This window comes from Bos grunniens, chromosome 28 (assembly GCF_055505025.1).
Source record: "Bos grunniens cultivar Pamir isolate PY7600 chromosome 28, Bosgru_T2T1.0, whole genome shotgun sequence".
Classification (NCBI taxonomy): Eukaryota; Metazoa; Chordata; class Mammalia; order Artiodactyla; family Bovidae; genus Bos; species Bos grunniens.
In genome coordinates this window covers 19502355-19521667 of record NC_141192.1, presented here as the reverse complement: position 1 = coordinate 19521667, position 19313 = coordinate 19502355, and the positions used below count along the sequence as shown (strand labels likewise).

The following is a 19313-nucleotide window of genomic DNA, read 5'->3' as shown; positions in this document are numbered from 1 at the left end:
GGAGGAGGTCGCTTGGCCTCCCTGGGCCTCCTTTTCTTCTTCTGTGGAAGCTGGGGGAGCTTGCTGTCAGATCTGCCTCTAGAACTGATCTGGTCAGCCCTGGACATCCTTGACCTTGTTTAGCCCTCTCTTCGCTGCAGGACCCTGAGTCTCATGGAGGTTCAGGAACTGACCTGGGTCTTTGTCGGGAATGGTGCTGAGGGTCTAGCCAGGTCTTTCTGACTCTAAAATCCTGGTTTCTTCCATCTTCCAGGGAAGGTATTTAGCTTTTCCTCAATGACGACTCAGGAACAGCCTCACTCTTCTGACCTTTTCCTGTGGATCGTGGTCTTCTTGGGCTGTCGAGTTGACACGGAACCCTGGTTCCTGGCATCAGTGTAGTGTGAATATTCTTTTATCCCCCCTATTTTTTTTTTCTCTGTAAATAGTCTCTGTTCACATAGGAAAATCAAAGAAATAAAAGATATGCAGAAAGGTTAGGAAAATCATCCATGGCCCCACTTCCCGGTGATAACGACAGTGATAACCATTCATGTTTGGAGATTTGTTCTTCCAGACATTTTTCGTTGTGTAGTGTGAGTGCGTGTGCTTGTGTACAGGATTCCTCTCTCCTTTTTAATAGGGCAAAGCTCTAAATTGCTGTTTAGTGTCTCCCCCCCCAACTGAACATACAGTAGATATTTTCCTATCAGTAAATAAGGGGCTCCTTCTTTCTTTGGAAACTCTTACATTGGAGCTTAACAACACATCACAGATGTACAGCTTGAATTGAGCACAGCCTTCGGAGCCTTACCAGGTCAAAGAACATAATTCCTCCAGCACCCTGGCCCTGTACCCCATCGCCACCCCCTCCTTCCTGCTCCAGACGTGACTTCCAGCACCATGCACCAGTTTGGCTTGATTTTGAGTTTTAGACAAATGGAATCATATCGTGTTTGCTTAGTTTGGCTTCTTTGGCTCCACAGTCTGTTAGCGACGGTCATCTGAGGTTCCATCTGTTTGAATGATGATGTGATGACGTCTGTGGTATGTTCAACTTCGACCACTGTTGATGTGAGAGATGTTTCCAGTCTTTGACTAATGTAAACAAAGCTGTACCCAACACCTTTGTGGCCATATCTTTGAGTATTTCCTGTGACTCGATTGAAAATTTGCTGATTGCAAAATTTAGAATGATTGCCAGTTTGTCCTCCAGGGAGCCATGCCAGTTTACACCTTGCCCCATCCTTAGGAGGGCGCCCATCCCTGGCACCCTTGCAGAGACCAGGTGTTTTCACCCTGCTGAACCTGTGAGGCCATGAAAGGCAACACGTGGCAGCCACTCCCAGTTTTAAAATTACAGCTTAGGGTGAATATCTTTTCTCACATTTATCAGTCATTTGTATTTCTTCTTTGTTGTGTCTTTGGGTTTTTTTTTTGTATGCTTTACTTTTATTATATACTTGTTTTCTCATTTAAAAAAATCCCTCTATATAAAATGATAAATAATAAAAATATGTTGAAAATATTTTTATCCATTTGTCAGTTGTCATACAACTGTGGTTTTTCTGTGTTAGATGAAACCTGACCATTAAAAAAATAATTTTTAATTGGAGGATAATTGCGTTCCAGCGTTGTGTGGTTTCTGCTCTACAGCAGTGCAAATCAGCCGTAAGTATATGTATATATCCCGTCCCCCCTTGAGTCTCCCTCCCCACCCCCAGTTCCACCGAGTAGTCATCACAGAGCTCCAAACTGAGCTCCCTGCCTTCTACAGAGGCCTCCCACCTGTTACCTGTTTCACCTTGGTAACGTGTTTCTCAATTTGTCCCGCTCTCTCCTTCCTCTGCTGTGCCCACAAGTCCATTCTCTGTCTCCGTCTCTATTCCTCCCCTGCATATAGGTTCATCAGTGCCGTTTTTCTAGATTCCATATATACGCACTAACATATTTGTTTTTCTCTTAGGTCTGTCCACCTTGGTTCAACTGACTCAAATTTGTTGAAAAGCTGACTATTTTATAATGTAGTCTGCTCCATCAATATTTTACTATATTTATCCCCTGGCGTTTTGCATAGAAAGTCCTTTTCTGCCCCAAGAGTATATACGTATTAACTTACGTTCTCTTTTTCCGCTTCCGGGTTCCCTTTGTAGTATGCCGTTGTTCATCCCTCTCTGCTTACCTCGGAGCCTGACGTTAGCTGAGGGACAGCTTGGTGGTTAACAGCCTGTGTGCGCTTGGAGGCTTTTGGCCGCCTGTGTGCCCTTAGGCAGATTATGCAGTCTCTCTGTGCCTCCGTGTGTGTACCTGCAAAAAATGGGATGGTAGGCCACAATAACCATTGGGTTATGGTGGGGGTGAAACCATGGCTATTTGCAAACTTTTTAGTCTCAATACTGCTTCCTTTATACTCTTTATACCCTTCTTTAATACCCTTTTTATACTCTTAAAAATTGAAGCCTCTTGTTTATGTGGGTGATATATTTATAAATTGATATTGACCATGTTAAGAATTAAAACAGTATACTTAAAGACATATTTATACATTCATTTCAAAATAACAATAGCAAACCCATTATATGTTACACATAAATAATTTTTTTTTTCTGAAAAATAACTATGTTTTAAATATAGTGGGATAAGTGGCATTGTTTGGCCAATCTATAAATCTCTTTAATGTCTGGTTGAATAGAAGACAGCTGGATTCTGATATCTGTTCCTGCGTTTGGTCTGTTATGATATGTTGATCAGTTGAAGTATAGGAAGAAAATCTAGCTTCACACAGGTAAGTCATTGGAAAGGGCAGGAATATTTTGTTAGCCTGAGGATGTTTTCCTTTGATGCTGCATAAAAGTAATAATTTCTTAAAGGGAATGTAGAATCTGAAAACACATTGATGAACTTTTCATATTTTGTTACATATTTTGTTACAATGGCTTTTTGACCAGGTGTGGTTTGGTAACATATATCAGTGATTGGGAAAATACTGGTTCAGTGAGTTTGGATCTTCCAAATGTGGGACAGTTCATTTCATCATATCCCACAATTGCATGTGTTCGCATCATCAATCATATCATTGCAAAATCTTTATGTTTTAGGAAGCTTTCAGATTCACAGTGACTGATTCAGGTTTTCTAGAATTCTGATTTTTCTTTAAATGTTCAAACTTATCACTGGCAACAAATGCTGTCGGTTATTTTCCTTGAAGGGACAGGCTCACTTTGTTCGTTTTGGAGAAAATGTCTACCAGATACCCAGTTCTGAATAACATTTTTTTGGTCTGTCAGCCATTCTTTTGCATAAAAGGGATGCTCCACGGATGAAGGGGCTGCTTCAGCCGACAGTGCAGACCAGTTTACGAGGGTTTATCTTGCAGACAGCTGTCGTGTGCTGGTAACTAGCCCATGTGCTTCTTCCCAGGTTATTACCCGCATTATTGAAAAGACATGTACTCCACTGCTCTATCAAGGACGTCCTTAAGCGACACTGGTGTATTTTGTCATCGCAATTGACGACCAGCCCAGTCTGGGGCCACTGCTGAGCCTCCTGCTGAGTGTCTAGCACTTCCACCCACTGTGGCCTTTGCTCCTCATGGTGAGAAGGGCAGTGATGGCTTAGTACCTGAGATCACTTTGACCCTGTGCTTCATTCGTTGGAGCAAAAGAGCTCTTCCTGGTCAGGGTCTTCCCTGCTCAGAAAAGTGAAGCCAGATGTACAGGGAGGTGAGGGAGAAGGGTAGGAGGCCCCCGGTCCTGGCTCTTTCTTCCACTGTCTCTGTGACTGAGCAGGTCTCTGGACCTCAGTGTGCTCTTCTGTAAAATGAGAGGGACAGACTGGACTCTCAGAGGTGGGTGTGACTCTAACTTAAGATACATATTGGTGCTTAAGGGGAATTTAGACCCTGTCCCGTGTCTGCATGTGTGTGTGTGCTGGATGTTGGGGGATGAGCCCCAGGGCCGGGGGTGGGCTGGTGTGAACCCCTGCCCTGGGCCCAGGCTGAAAATCTGAAACCCCGCTCTCTCCCCTCCTCCCCAGCTCTCCCCTGGCCCCACCCACAGTAGGGGAATCCTGGAGCATGGTGACTTCCTCTGTGTTTGTTCTGTGGCTGAGACAGATGTTTCCTGCAGCTGGCCACTCAGCCTCCTGCCCTATTTTTAGCTCCATTGTTACCCGCCCCAGGCATCTGGCTGCCAGCGGTCCGTGAGAGGCTGTGGCCCTGGAAGGGGTGCTCTTCCCTGGGTCCAGCTTGTTCTCTGCCTGCTGCAGGTCCCTGGGTTAAGCTTCCCAGTGTCTTTGGGGAAAGTGAGGCTGGCTTCAGGAGAAATGGGAGAGTGATAGGTGGACAGTTCAGTGGAAAGGGCCCAGGCTGCGGAACCAGAGGCCTGGCTCTGTTATGTTGTGTGGTGAACTCTCTGAGCCTCAGTTTTTCCATCTGTTAAATGGCACAAAAGTGTGTGCGTCTGCCTTTCTCATAGAGTTGTTCTGAAGCTGAAATGATGGTAGATGTGCAATTTGTTTAGCACAGAGACATTTGGAACCTACGACTACTGGGGATTCTACCCTGGGCGGGGGGTTGGAGTGGGGGCGGTGCGGAGGAGCATCAGATCCAGAGTGGGGAGATGAGGCGTCTACTTACCAAATGCCAGTCCAGTGGGTTCAAGGTCAGGGTCGTTTGGGGTCCAGCCTGTGTGTTAGAAGATTTGGAGGGGACAGGGACATTTCCACTGCATGGTAATGGATGGGATGAAGGCGTGAGGGTAGGGATGGCATTCCTGGTTGTAGGACCAGGAGGGCAGAGGCGTGGAGACAGGGAAGGGCCAGATGCATCCTGGGAGATTCCAGCAGTCAAGGGCCTTGAGCATCTCTGGCTAGCAGCTCTGGCGGTGCTCCTCCCTAGGAGGGGCCCCACAGTGGGTCTGGGGACCAAAAGCTTGGCAGCCCTCTTCCTGGGCTAGCGGTCAGCGCAGCAGCTCTGCTTCTAGTTGTTTTATACATTGAACTTCTGTGAAAGATTGATTTTGCGCAGAGGGTTGAGCTGCTAAAATCTCCTCCTACTAATCTTGACCAGGCCTCCTACTTCCTAGGTGGACATCAAGTGTGACCCACAGAGGGCTAGGTTGAATTTGAGGCTTCTCAGAGAACCTGTGCTGGAGGGGAACATCTCTTGGAGCTTGACTTGCTCCATCCCATGGGGCAGCTGAGAATTTGGCTTTGCCTGGAGTGGCAGGGGTGTGGAGGGTAAATAGGGGATGCTGAGGGTGGGAACGGGAGGCTTGAAGGCCAGGCAAGGGAGTCTAGACTGGAGGCCACAGGGCTGGGATGGATGGGGACAAACTGCAGAATTGGGTCATCGTTCTTCCCAGCTCCTTAAAATGATGCTTCAGGTCCCTATGGCATTGCTGGAGGTCAGGAATGGGGTTCAAGTGTAAGTTCCCAGTGGCCCTTTGGAGCCCAGTCCCTGGAAGCAGCCAGCAGAGTGTTGGCAGGGTCAGGGCTCTAGGTGTGGTGTCAGGAGACTGTAGGCTCTGCTGGCCTAGAAAAGCCCCAGTGGCCAGCTTCTTGGAGCACCGTCACTGGGCGTGGGGGTGTCCAGGTGCTTCTAACCCTGCTCTCTCTGAGGCCCTCCCACTATTCCTAATCCTAGATGGAGAGGAGCTTCAGCCTCTTTCAGGCACAGAAGGAATGTCCTTCCCAGAGTTGACTGACACCTCCCTAGGGATGTTGATACTCCCCTCCTGTTCGACAGAACCTATAGGCAGAGTCCCTCCCAGCCAGATTATACCTTCTTGTTTTCTGCAGAGTTCTCAGAAAGGCCTCGAGAGGGACTCGGAGAGACTCCAGATGGGGAGACTTGTGGTCTCTCTCTTCCATTTTGGAGGAATGGAGCCCAAGCCTCTATCTATAGGGTGGAACAAACATTTAGCAGCTTGGAACCTTCTAGATTTCTGCAGCTGACTTGGAGAAGGCTTCTGCATCACATGGTCTGTCAGTCAATCGTGGCGTGACATTTGTGCATATCCTTAGCTACCCCTTGGGCCCTGGTGGCTGTGGACAGTGTCTTCTGTATTCCGTGAGCCGCTGTGGCTCCAGCGTGGGCTGGACTCACGGGATCCTGGTGGTGTTGACCTGCCGGAGCACGACCAGAAGGAACTTGATGTTCTCCTGAGAAAGGAGGAAGAAGGAAGTTGTGCCTTGCAGCTTGTGGTCATTGAGGGCCATCCCTAAAAATAACAGAGTGCATTCGTCAGGATTAGATTTGGCTGCGAGTAGTAGGAAAAGCCAAATGACAGTGGTTTACACAAGATGGAAGTTTATTTCTGTGTCCTGTCCGAGCCCGGAGCTCTGCAGTCCAGGCCACGATATGGTGATTCTGCTATACAGATTCCCGGGGTGTGGCTTCATGTGCTCACAGCTCAAGATGGCTGCAAAATGTCAGCCTTCATGCCTGTGTTCCAGGCAGCAGGCTGGAGGAAAGGAGTAAAGGGGGCTCATAGGGAAGGATCCGGAATTTGCCAAGGACACTGCCCCTCATGTTTCATTAGCTAGGATTAGTCACCTGGCCCAAGTAGCTTCGGGGGAGATCAGGAGTTTGGGCCTGGCTGTAGGCAGTCACATGCTCAGCTAGCTGCCCTGTCCCTCGTCCGGTTTGTTTAATACAGATGAAGGGAGGGAGTGGGGCTGAAGGGGATGTGGGCCTTCCTTTTTTTGGGGGGGGGCTGCTATGCATCTTATGGGATCTTAGTTCCCCAGCCTGGAATTGAGCCTGTGCCCCTTGCAGTGAAAGCACAGAATCTTAACCAAAGGACCACTGGGGAAGTCCCCACTGTGGGCATTTACCGGAGGTTTTTCTCAGGCTGAGAAGCTGAGCCAGTGGTTCAAAGGTGGCAGAATCTCCACCAGGGAGATTTCTCTGGAGGAGGCCAGTCCTGCCTTGGGACCAGAAAGCCACATGCTCCAGGACAGGAGTGGAAGCAGGGGCTGAGCCCAAGAGAGAAAGGCTTTCCAGGGGCTGGAGCCAGCCCCATGGAGTGGTCACAGTGAGGGAGGTGGGCCACCCTATTCTCAGAGGGTTGGTGTGTGCTGAGACAGTGGGCCTGTCTGGGCTGCTAGGGCCTGAGGGAAGAGGACACGCTTGGGAAAGATGGAAGACCCACAGGGGCGGGGACACAGGTGGACCGGATACGGTGCTTGTGGGGCTGGCCCAGGACGAGGGCTCTACTTGAGCACTGTCCCCACCTGGCCCACAGGCCTGGGGGGTGGCAGGGGCCCCTCCAGGGGCGTCCCACAGCACCCTGTTGCTGGGCATATTTGGGTTCTCTGGAGATCTGGAGTTGTATTTGAAATTCCTTGACTTTCAGGTCCTAGCAGCTAATGAGAATGGAAAGAAACAAAACCACAGGGCTCAAGCACTTTGCCTGTGTGGACTGAAGACTTTCTCCTTCCAGATGAGCTGCCTTCTCTGAGGCTTCAGTGAGGGGAATGTGTGGGAAAGTAGCTTCTTATAAGGTACAGTACAGTTCAGTTCAGTCGCTCAGTCGTGTCTGACTCTTTGTGACCCCATGAATCGCAGCACGCCAGGCCTCCCTGTCCATCACCAACTCCCGGAGCTCACTGAGACTCACGTCCATCGAGTCAGTGATGCCATCCAGCCATCTCATCCTCTGTCGTCCCCTTCTCCTCCTGCCCCCAATCCCTCCCAGCATCAGAGTCTTTTCCAATGAGTCAACTCTTCGCATGAGGTGGCCAAAGTACTGGAGTTTCAGCGTTAGCATCATTCCTTCCAAAGAAATCCCAGGGCTGATCTCCTTCAGAACGGACTGGTTGGATCTCCTTGCAGTCCAAGGGACTCTCAAGAGTCTTCTCCAACACCACAGTTCAAAGGCATCAATTCTTCGGTGCTCAGCTTTCTTCACAGTCCAACTCTCACATCCATACATGACCACAGGAAAAACCATAGCCTTGACTAGACGAACCTTTGTTGGCAAAGTAATGTCTCTGCTTTTGAATATGCTATCTAGGTTGGTTATAACTTTTCCTTCCAAGGAGTAAGCGTCTTTTAATTTCATGGCTGCAGTCACCATCTGTAGTGATTTTGGAGCCCCCCCAAAATAAAGTCTGCCACTGTTTCCACTGTTTCCCCATCTATTTCCCATGAAGTGATGGGAAGGGTAGCTAAATTTTAAACATTTTTTAATTTTAAAAATACTTTAAATACCAATTTTTTATTTTGAAAGATTTCAAACCTACTGAAAAGTTGAAAGAAGAGAACGCAAGTCCCTCCTCACCAGTTGCTAGTATTTGTTCCCTCTGCCCCCTACTCCCTAAACCATATGAAATTCATAGATGTTAGGATCCTGCACCTGTAAACCCTTCAGCTTGTATCTCCTAAGAATGAGGACATTCTCCTTGTTTCCACATTTCATTATGGCATCCAAGGAAGTTGAGCTTATTTATCCAACAAAATATAATCTGTGTTCAGATTTTCTGACTTTTCCTCAAAATGTCCATTGTAGCCCCCTGCCCCCATCTCCAATCTAAGGTCCCACCACATAGGCAGAGTTCCTCTCAGGACAGCTGAGCCACCATGGGGAGCTCCTGAGGTAGGGAGCTCCCTAAACCTGGAGGCAGACAATGAGGGGTGTTGGAAAGGGCCCTTTTCCTTCCTGAGGGTCCCAGATTCCAGGAGCCTGCAGGCCCCACTGGAGCATCTGGTGACATGTGCCAGGGTCTTTGCTGGCTGCAGAGCAGGCAGGAGTCCCCTCTCTGTTCTCCACCTGTCAGGTGAGCTGAGAAGGAGGCTCGTTTACCCTTCAATGAGAGTGGGGGCCTGCTGTTCCACCTGCAGCTTCTCCCAGCCCAGGGGTCCACCTGCAGGGTGATCCCCTTACTCTGACCTTGGCTCCCACTCACTGCAGTTCCTCAGCTGGCTGCCCAGTCGCTCTGCCCCGCCTGCCTTTGTCCCACCTCCAGTTCCATCTCTTGGGGCTCCCCGTTGTTTGCAGGCCGAAGTCTGGAACTCAGGGCCTGCCACACAGAGGGAGCCCACTGCTGAACACAGGGCATTATTTCTAAACATGCATTCACCTTCTGATTTTAATTTTTAACCTTTTTTTTTTTTCAGTTTAGAAAAAATGGAAACATTTCAGAAAGATATTCAGCTGATGAAGGTCTCCTGAAATCTCAGATCCCAGATAGCTTCATTTAATTTTATTAAAATATTTATTTCTTTATTTGGCTGCACTGGGTCTAGTTGCAGCAGTGGGATCTTTAGTTGGGGCACGCAGGAGCTAGTTTCCTGATTAGGGATTGAAACTCGGCCTCTTGCATTGGGAGTGCGGAGTCTTTGTCACTGGATCAGGGAAGCCCCTTTTACTTTTTTTTAAAATTGACCTCATCCTAGTTTTAAAGAGGCTAAGGAGCAGAGATTGTGTGAAGGGGTGGGTCTGGGTGACCCGTCAAAGACAGGAGGTGATGGGCCATGCAGCAGAAACCGGAATTCTGCCTCTACCAAGCCATATAGCCTGGGGAAATTCACATAGCTGGCCCTGCTTAGCAGTTTTCTTTCTGCAAAGTGGGAGCCATACACCCTATTCACCTCCCTTGAGGGTTGTTGTCAGGAGCAAAGATAAACAACAAAGGCAGAAAACCCCACCAGGCTGTAGGAATGGAATGATTATTATGGGAACATGAACGACCACAGGCAGAGGGCACAGGGTGGCACAGGCACCAAGCTGAGGGTGTACTGGGGGGTTAGCGGTGGGTGAGGAGGGGTACGCTGGGTGGGGAGCTGTGGCCGCTGTCCAAATTTGAAACTACTGCAAATAACCATACTTAAAAACATTCCCAAAGTAATAATGTTTGTTGTAGGAGATTTAGAAGTGGTGAATAAGCAAAAAAGAAGATGAATAACCATATTCAGTCCCCCAGCTCAGAAATAAATACTATAATGTTTAGACGTCTTTCCACCTTCTGTGCCTGCTTGGGGAGTATCATCCTTGGTCCCATCAGCAAGGAGCTGGCCAGGGTGAGAGGGTGAAGTGATGGAGCTGATTTGTTCCCTCAGCAAGTGTGTATCTGGCTTTTCCCTGGAGCCAGGCAGCAGGACCCAGGACGTAGGATACCCACTGCTGGGAACAGCATGCAGTGGAAGAGAATGGAGAGTCCCATTTTGTGATGCTCACAGTGGGCAGTGGGAGCTGAGAGATGGGGGTGGGTGTGTAGTCAGGGAGAGCTTCCTGGAGGAGCTGGCAGGTAGGATGTGGAAGGGTGGGGAGGAGGGCAGTCCTGGTGAGAGAGTCTAGGGTGGGAGCATCTTTCCCCATACCCTCTTGTGTGGGCTGAGACTGGTCCTTGATGCCAGGCGCTCTTCTGTGGTCCTGAAAGATGCCCCCAAGTCGTCACGTGTTCATCTCAGAAACGTTTCCTGAGCATATGCTGGGACCCATGTGCAATTTGGTGCTGGGGCCAAGCTATGGGCACTTTAGGCACCGACCAGCTCTTGGGAAGTTGGAGAGGCTGCTGCTGTAGACATAATCCCATCCGTGAGGCAACTGAAAAGTAAAAGGAGGTCGTGAGCAGGAGAAGTGCTGAGGGGTGGGGTGTTGACAGCAAGTATTGCCAGGACCTCAGAGAGGCTTCTGAGGCGGGACATTTGAGCCACGACCAGGGGAAGGGGCAGCCGCGTGAACAAGCTAGAGGGTGTCCCAGGCAGAGGAGTGGTGGGTGCTCGTGAGAAGGGGGCCTGTGGTGTTGGAAGGAGGAGGTGGACTTGGCCTGTGGCTGGAGCGTCAGAGCAAGGGGAGGGGGCGGGGGCCTGTCCGCTGGGGTGAGGGCTTTGCATGTCACAGCATGATGGACGGAAATGACATGACCTCCGCCTGAGTTTCCTCTGCCTGTGGTCGTCCGTGTTCCCATGGTAATCATTCCTTTCCTGCAGACTACTGGGGCCTTTCTGTGTCTTTGTGGCTTTTCTATCTGTGCTACTGACAACAACCCTTAAGGGAGGCGAGACAGGGTTTATGACTCCCACTTTACAGAAGAGGAAGCAGCTAAGTAGGGCGGACGATATGATTTAGGGCTTTAAAGATCCTTGTGGCTGCTGCTTGGAGGATGGGTTGCAGGGGGACAGAGAGAAGGAGGAAGCCTTCTTTCCTGGAGGCTGCTATTGTTGGACTAGTCAGGGGCCAGTGACCAGAGCAGTTGGACCAACGAAAGATGTGGGTGGGTTTTCAGAGCAAAGAGAGGACTTGCCCAAGGCTCCAGAGAAGAGCTAGACTCTCTTTGTTCTTTTCTCTTTTTTTTTTTTAATAATTTTTTTATTTGAAAAATTTATTGGTTGTGCTGGGTCTGAATTGCTGTACGTGGGCTCTCTCTAGTTGCACTGAGTGAGGGCTGCTCTGTAGTTGTGGTGTGCAGGCTTCTCATTGCAGTGGCTTCTCTGATTGCAGAGCACAGGCTCCAGGGCGTGTGGGCTTCAGTAGGTGCAGCTCCCGGGCTCTAGAATAATGGCTTGAGTCGGACACAACCGAAGTGACTTAGCAGCAGCAGCAGCAGCAGCAGTTGTGGTGCACAGGCTTAGCTGCCCCACAGCTTGTGGACTACTCCTGGACCAGGGATCAAACCCATGTCTCCTGTGTTGGCAGGCAGATTCTTTACCACTAAGCCACCAGGGAATCCCCTCTCTTGGTTTTTTACCAAGACCAGAAGATTGAAACTTTCCTAAGTGGCTTACCAAAGCAGTGAAACGAGGAGACTTACAATTGTGTGTTTCTACAGCAGGGCAGCTGCTGTGGCCCAGCCCCGCTGGGCCCTGTTGTTTGCCCAGGATGACAGCCAGGGGACTACTGAGCCCACTTATTCCTCCAGACTTTCCTTTGATAGGCAGTGTCTAGATGTGGCCCTGGTCCTGGCCTGGGAGGGTTAGATCTGGTACCAGTCTGTGGTTACAGGGAGGGGATATGGAGAAGGTAGGGAGAGAGTACAGGGAGCCTGGGATCTGGGGTGATATGAAGGGCAGCTAGTGAGCTGTGCCCTTGTTGTGTGTTGAGCTGGGTAGGTGTCACCTTAAATACATTCACTTACTTCATCCCCAGATGATCCAGTTAGGGAGGCAGAGTTATAGTTGGGGTTATAGAGTTTATAGTTGGGGAAACTGAGTCTCAGAGAAGTTAAGCCATGTGCCACAGGACTAGTACGCGGTAGGGATGGGAATTTCGGCCCCAGAGTCCACCTTTCACATCAAGTTATCTGTCTGTGTCTGTGCTTAGTCGCTCAGCTGTGTCTGACTCTTTGCGACCCCAAGGACCGTAGCCCACAAGGCTGCTCTGTCCATGGAATTCTCCAGGCAAGAATACTGGAGCAGGTTGCCGTGCCCTCCTCCAGGGGATCTTCCCGACCCAGGGATCAAACCCAGGTCTCCCACCTTGCAAGTGGATTCTTGACCGTCTGAGGCATCACACTGAGTTGAAATCACTGTTTCTCCAACTAGGTGTGAGGATATTGGGGAGTTCTCACTTTTCTGTCTGTTGAATGGATATGCTAGCACTGCCTTCCTGGGTTTTTCTCATGCCCCACACAGAAGGTTATAAATTCATACCTGCCTCTGTCGTGTCTCCTGCAAGACAAATGCTCAATGCTATTTTTATCTTCCACTTTTTTTTTTTTGGTAAAAGCAAAATCCTCTGGATTTCCTTTGGTTAGTGAAAACAGTTATTAATGTAGGTCTTTTGGAAGAGCAAAGTGGCATAAAGGGAACTTTCAAAAAGATGGGGGATACCTGTATAAAGTGAGCCACAAGTTTTTTCAATTAATGGTTTATAATGCTGTGATAGTTTCATCATATGTGTCATTTTTTTAAATTGATTAAGTTTTTGGCTGTGCCATGCAGCATATGGGGGTCTTAGTTCCCTGACCAGGGATCAAACCCATGGCCCCTGCAGTGAAAGCACGGAGTTATAACCATTGGACTACCAGGGAAATCCCACATGTCATTTTAAATAGCCACGTAAAGAAGCAAAACTGAATAGATGAACTTAATTGTAGTAACATATGTTATTTAACCCCAATATCAAAATACTGTAATTTTGACATATAATCAACTGAACTAACCATATCATCAACGATACTAACTTGTTTGAGATGTTTCACGTTTTTGGTGCTAAGTCTTTGAACCCAGTGTTTATTTTGCACTTGCCGTGCATCCCAGTTGGCAGCTACTGTATTGCACAGCGCAGCTCCAGAGTCTGATTGATGCGTGTTAGTCTGACATGCATGCTAGCAGCTGATTTTTATGGAGCACTCACCGACCAGGCCCTGTTCTGCAGGCTTGTCTAATTACACGGTGGAGCCTTGACCCCACAGGTTTGAACTGCGAGGTTCACGTATATGTGAGTTTTTGTCATAGATCCCTGCTGCGCGGCCTGTGGTTGGTTGGATCCTATACTCGGAACTGCCGGTGCACACCGTGGATGGCACGGAGGGTCAACGTTGCTAACCCTCGTGTAGTTCAGGGATCAGCTCTGTTGTTTACCCGTCACGGCAGCCCCATTTCACAGACATGGCGACTAAGGTCCAGAGAGGTAGCTCTGAGGTTTCACAGTGGGTGAGTTCTGGAGTTAAGGAGGAAGAGGTGATGGGAAGGAGCAAGCTCCTCTTTGTTTCTAACAGATTTATTTAGGTAAACTTCATACAACAGGATTCACCCATGTTAAGTGTACAGTTCAGCACTGGCTAATGTATGTAGTTATGTAACCACCACATTCAATACATGGAGTAATTCCCTCTCCCAAAGGTGCCCTCAAGCCCCTGCGTATTGGACTCCCCTGTCCCTGACAACTATCCGTCTGCTTTCTGCCCCTAGAGTTTTACCTTTGCTTGATGTCATACAAATGTCAAACTGTATAGTTTGAAGTCTCTGAGGCTTGATGTGTTTCTCTTAGTATGATGTTTTCAAGGTTCATCCCATGTCATGTGTGTATCAGTTACTTTTTCCTTTTTAAAAATTGCTGCATCGTATTCCATTGTGGGCTTTCCTGGTGGCTCAGTGGTAAAGAATCTGCCCGCCAGTGCAGGAGACGTGGGTTCAGTCCATAGGTTGAGAAGATATCCTGGAGAAGGAAATGGCACCCCACTCCAGTATTCTTGACTGGGAAATCCTGTGGACAGAGGAGCCTGGTGGGCTACTCTATGGGGTTGCAAAAGTGTCACACACAACTTAGCGACTGAACAGCAGTTTCATTCTATAAAAGTGCACGTTTTTTTCATCTGTTCACCAGTTGATAGACTTGTGGGTTGATTTCTGTTGGGGCTATAATGAATCATGCTGACATGGTTTCACTTCTCTTGGGTACTTAGCTACCTGAGAGTAGAAAGTGCTGAGTTGCGTGGTAAGTGTTTGTTCACATTTGTAAGAAACTCCAGAGCTGTCTTGCAGACGTCTGCGACGCTACGCGTAAGCACCATGTCTCCGGTTCTTCCGCAGCTTTACCAACACTTGGTATTGTCGGTCTTTTCACGTTCGTCACTCTAGCGCATTTTGCTAATGATGTAAGATGCTGAACAACTTATATATGCTTATTTGGCATCCGTATGTACCTTCAAATCCTTTGCCATTTTAAATTGGATATTTTGTTAACTTAATATTGAGTTGTAAGAGTTGGCACCTCTTTTTTGTTGCTGCTGTTGTTCAGTCGCTAAGTCATGTCTGACTCTTTGCGACTCCGTGGACTGCAGCATGTCAGGCTTCCCTGTCCTTCACTGTCTCCTGGACTTTGCTCAAACATCCAACCATCTCATTCTCTGTCATCCCCTTCTTCTCTTGCTTTCAATCCTTCCCAGCATCAGGGTCTTTTCCAATGAGTCGGCTCTTTGTATCGGGTTGGGAATAAATGAGATATATTAGATGCTTTGCCGTCAGAGGTCCACCCATTGGTCCTCCTGGCATGCCCCTGGGTCAGTACTCAAGATCACTGGCTATCTCGGGTACCTGTTAAGCCCTCCCCTTTCTGTTCACCCCAGTTAGGCTTGGGAATCACATACTTACCAACAACCCCTGACTTGGCCAGCAGTATGGTGTCTGCTCAGTACAATCTCCCTGTGCTCACAACAAAGGCTCTGCTTTGCCTCAGGCTAGAGTCAGCACGCCCAGCCAGGGGACTTGGGATGGGGGCTAGGAGCCTTGGGTCCCCCTTCTTTCCTTATGACCTCTTCCCTTTTGACTTGGAGCTCATCACTTTTCCTCTCTGGACCTCAGTTACCTCATCTGTAGAAAGGGAAGGTTGGACTAGTTGACTCCAGGGATATAGCTACTCTGAATCTCTGCTCTTGGTGGCTTTGGTGATGGCCATTTGTGGAGGTTCTTGTGGTCACAGCATTCCTTACGGCAGGGCTTGGGATTTTGCAAGAGGGTCTGGTGGGTAGGAAAGGCAAAGAAAGGAATGGGGCAGGGTGATGGCTGCCTCAGGAGCAGATGTCCAGCTTTCTGCTTCAGTTGCGAGGTCCAGACTCTGCTTTAGAATAGCCACCATTCATCTTTTCTGAGCTCACAGGGTTTGACAAGCTGGAGATCATGGTTTCTGTATCATGTCCAGGACAAAGGATAGAGGGGAGGTGGTGGTTTGAATTAGAGATGGAGAAACTGAGACCAGAGTGGTCCTGGGTCTGATCATTATGTGGTGATATGAAGGGAGTGATGAGTGCAAACCACGTTTCCAGATACCTGCAGAGCCCCTGTGTGATGTGAAAATGTCTCTGAGTTCAATGGTGACCGTGTCCTGGGCTCCGAGACATGACAGGGGCAGCCTTTACTCGTGACTGAAGGAAATGCTTGCTTTTAGTCAGAAGTTAGGAAAACAAGGCATAAATGTTTGCAAACCATCCGGGCTCATAGACCCTCCTATCTTACTGTCCAGTCTCATCCTAGTCTACCCCTGATTCTCCTTCTAGCAGAGGGTTGAGCAGTAGGGACCTGCCCCACTCTGCCCTTGCTGGCCCCTGGCCCTGGCCGTGGAGAGCAGTGGTGTCACCGCCGGGACTGCCAATCTTAGGAGCCAGGCCCATGTGGGAGTGGCCTGCAGACTATCTCACCCTCACTGTCACTTTATGACGGGGACACTGAGGCCCAGAGGGGAAAAGTAAGTTGCTGACGGCCCCAGAGCATGGGGCCTGCAGGATGAAGGGCCCTGTACTGGCGAGGCTCACTCTAGCCCGAGGTGAAAGAGATTTTGGGGGAGAGTTGCAGAGTGAGAAACCTGGGAAGCCTGGGGTTTCCCCCTGCTGTCGACATTGCGGAGACAGGTCAACTTTCAGAGGCGGCGGTCCTTCCCCCACTCCTGCAGCCTACAGCTGTGCTCATCTGTACTGTCTCTGGGCTGTCCTCTCAGGGACCGGCTGGGGCCTGTCATCGCCTCTGAAGCCTGTGAGACACTAGAGCTGGAGCTGTGGGGGCGGCGAGGTGGAGGTGTCAGGCCCGGCCTCACCCCGTGGGAGCAGGGCTCGGCTTTGGCCTGGCAGCTGAAGCCAGCTGTTGCCTCCTGCAGGTCTTTCTCATGTCCCGTCCGTCACTCCCTCCTTTGGGACAGCCGCCGAGCCCATTCTTGGAGGCGGCTGTTCCTGCCTTCACCCCCACCCACCCTGCCCAATGCCTCCTTGGCCCAGGCTGCTGAGAGAGGTCTGGGGAATGTTGGGGAGCCATGGAGAGAAGGTTCTGGCTCTGCTGACAGTCAGCAGGAGATCCACTGTGGAGCCCCTCACCTTCTCTGAGCGCCTGAGTTTCTGTTTGGAAATAAAGGCTTAGTCCTTCCACCTTCTACCAAGAAAAAGAAGAAAAGAGAGAAAAAAGAGAGAGATTGGCCCGGGTGTGGAGAGCTGTGACAAGGCTCTTATAAACACAAGGTGTACGTGTTAGCAGAGCTGTCACATGCCTGCTGGGAGTTGTCAAGGATGACAAGGCTGAGCTGGAGAGAGAGGGGACCCTTCCCAGACTGGGAAAGGAGAGGCAGTGGTTTGGGGTGCTGGGGGGGACGGAATGAACAGTCATTCTGTCTGGGTGACTCTGGGAAGGGGAGCCTGAGGGCACCGCCCTGGAATGCTGGGGGAGCATTGCCTGGGAACTCTGACCCCTGGGGGAGGGAGGGCGTGGTGAGCTCAGCCTTCAGAGTGACCTACTTCCCGGGCTTCGTGCTGACTCCTGGCCCCACCATCCACTTCCTGAGATGCTGCTGCTGCTTATGAGAGGGCAGGGCTGGGAGTGTGTGGATGGTGGGGAGCAGCTCATGCCCAGATTAGGGCAGCTTGGGCAGGGGAGCAGAGGGGAGTCATCAGGTTCTAAAGACTGTATCGTCCCTGTGCTTTCAGAATGGAGGGCTTCCCTAGTGGCTCAGATGGTAAAGAATTTGCCTGTCAATGCAGAAGACCCAGGCTCAGTCTCTAGGTTGGGAAGATCCCCTAGAGAAGGGAATGGCTACCCACTCCAGTATTCTTGCCTGGAGAATCCCATGGACAGAGGAGCCTGGCAGGCTATAGTCCATGGGGTTGCAAAGAGTTGGACCCAACTGAGCGACTGACGCTCTCAGGGTGCAGGTGGGAGTGGGAACCAGCGGGCAGGGAACTCTCTCCCCTTCCTGATCCTGGGCCATCAGTGCCGTGGGGAGCAGCTGCCACTGGGCTCTGAGAAAGTTCTGTGAGCCTCTGTCTCCTGTGTCTGTCACCCTCTTCTTGAGTGTATGGAATTCCCAGCCCCTTCTCAGGTTCCTGAACCCGTCGCAGGGTTCTCAGACCCCTGAGCCAGTCTTCCCCACACCCTCTGCCAGCTGTTAGTGGCTCTCCTGGCCTGCTTCTCCAGCCATTCTTTTGTTTTAAGTAGGTTTTACTACCCAGTGTTCAGAAAATGCACATAAGGAAAAAGGAGAAAGTAAAAACTGTCTGTAATCTCATCACCAGCTGATGACAGGTTAGCATCTTGGTGTGTGCCCTCCCAGACTTTTCTCCTGATTTGTGCTCATGTATTAAAATGGATTATATCCTGTGCTTGCTTTGCAGCCTGTTCCTCTTCCCTTCTGGTTGCCTAGCTATCTTTCCACATCAGTCAATATATTTTTAAGGCTGTTTAACATTCCACCTTAGAGATGCCCCATAATTTATTCAGCAAATCCCCTGTTGCAGGCTGTTCCCAGTGTTTTGTTACTATAAATAGCATTGTGATCAACAAAACACCCTTGTAGCCCACTCTTTGCACACATCCTTCACTACTTCCCTAGGAGAGAGCCCTGCAGTGGGAATTGTGAGACCACAAGGATGCCTGGCGTGCCGGATGTCGGGCAAAAGCTTTGGCTGTTGAGATGTTATTGGTGATGTAGATGTTGTTGATGTAGAGTTCAGGGGCCTTGATCTGCTGAGAACGCCCCCAGTCTGGACTTCCCTGGCCTCTTTTGTGACATTCACAGCTATGTTCTGTTCCCATCCAAACCCTTCAAAGCCATCTCCAGACTTCCCTCTGCCTCTGGTTCTCCCTCTGGTGACAGCCTTCCCTTTCTCCGGGTCTGGAAGGCCTGATCTCCATGTGGCCTGACCTAGGTACTTGGAGCCTTGGGTCCTGACCTGGTGGGGATGGCTGGCTCTTTTCTGACTGTCGTATGTTCACTAGGGAGGGGTAAACTGTAAGGGATCAGGGCTGTATCTTCTTATCTGCCCATGTCCATAACTCTCCCCAGAGCAGTGGCAGAGGGCCCAGGCATAGCGGTAGGCCTGTTGACGTGCTTTGCTGAGTGACAGCTGCAGGCAGAGTAGGCCCTCTCTGGGCCTCAGAACTTTGTTCACAGGGCAGAGGTGAGGGGTGGGCTGGGTCCCTTCCTGCTGTGACTGTTCCCACCCCCTCCTTGATTGCATCTCCTCTTACCCCACAGGTCTTGGGTCCTGAGGCTGCCAGCAGACTATGGGTACAACAGCCAGCACGGCCCAGCAGACGGTCTCGGCAAGCGCCCCCTTTGAGGGCCTCCAGGACGGTGGCTCGATGGATGGTCGGCACTCACTCAGCGTCCACTCCTTCCAGACCACGGGCTTGCACAACAGTAAGGCCAAGTCCATCATCCCCAACAAGGTGGCCCCCGTCGTGATCACGTGAGTGGCAGGACAAGTATGACCCTGTCCCCAGAAGACATGGCTGGGGGGAGCTGCCTGGAGGGGTGGTGGCATACAGCACTTAACGTCTCCAATCTGCTTCCATTGAGGAAGACACTGAGGCCAAGAGAGGTTAAGCAGTGTGTCTGGAGTCACACAGCAAGTGGGTGGCAGAGCTGCTGTCTTTTGGGGTTCTCTTAGCTCTTATTACGTTTCATGGC

The 19313-nt window shown here is 50.0% G+C and overlaps 1 protein-coding gene across 13 annotated transcripts in view; it reads left to right on the top strand.

Moving 5' to 3' along the window:
- The window catches only part of PALD1 (phosphatase domain containing paladin 1), an 84613-nt gene that overhangs the window by 23877 nt on the left and 41423 nt on the right, over window positions 1-19313 (top strand). For 11 of the 13 annotated variants that reach the window (XM_086381554.1, XM_086381547.1, XM_086381550.1 and 8 more), the window contains one exon: window positions 18879-19092. In XM_086381554.1, the coding sequence (XP_086237680.1) occupies window positions 18908-19092 (185 nt within the window). In that variant the 5' untranslated portion in view covers window positions 18879-18907. Of the gene's footprint in view, window positions 1-3399; window positions 3574-7337; window positions 7486-18878; window positions 19093-19313 lie in introns of those variants that run through there. The other 2 variants (XM_086381556.1, XM_086381559.1) reach the window with 2 other exon arrangements.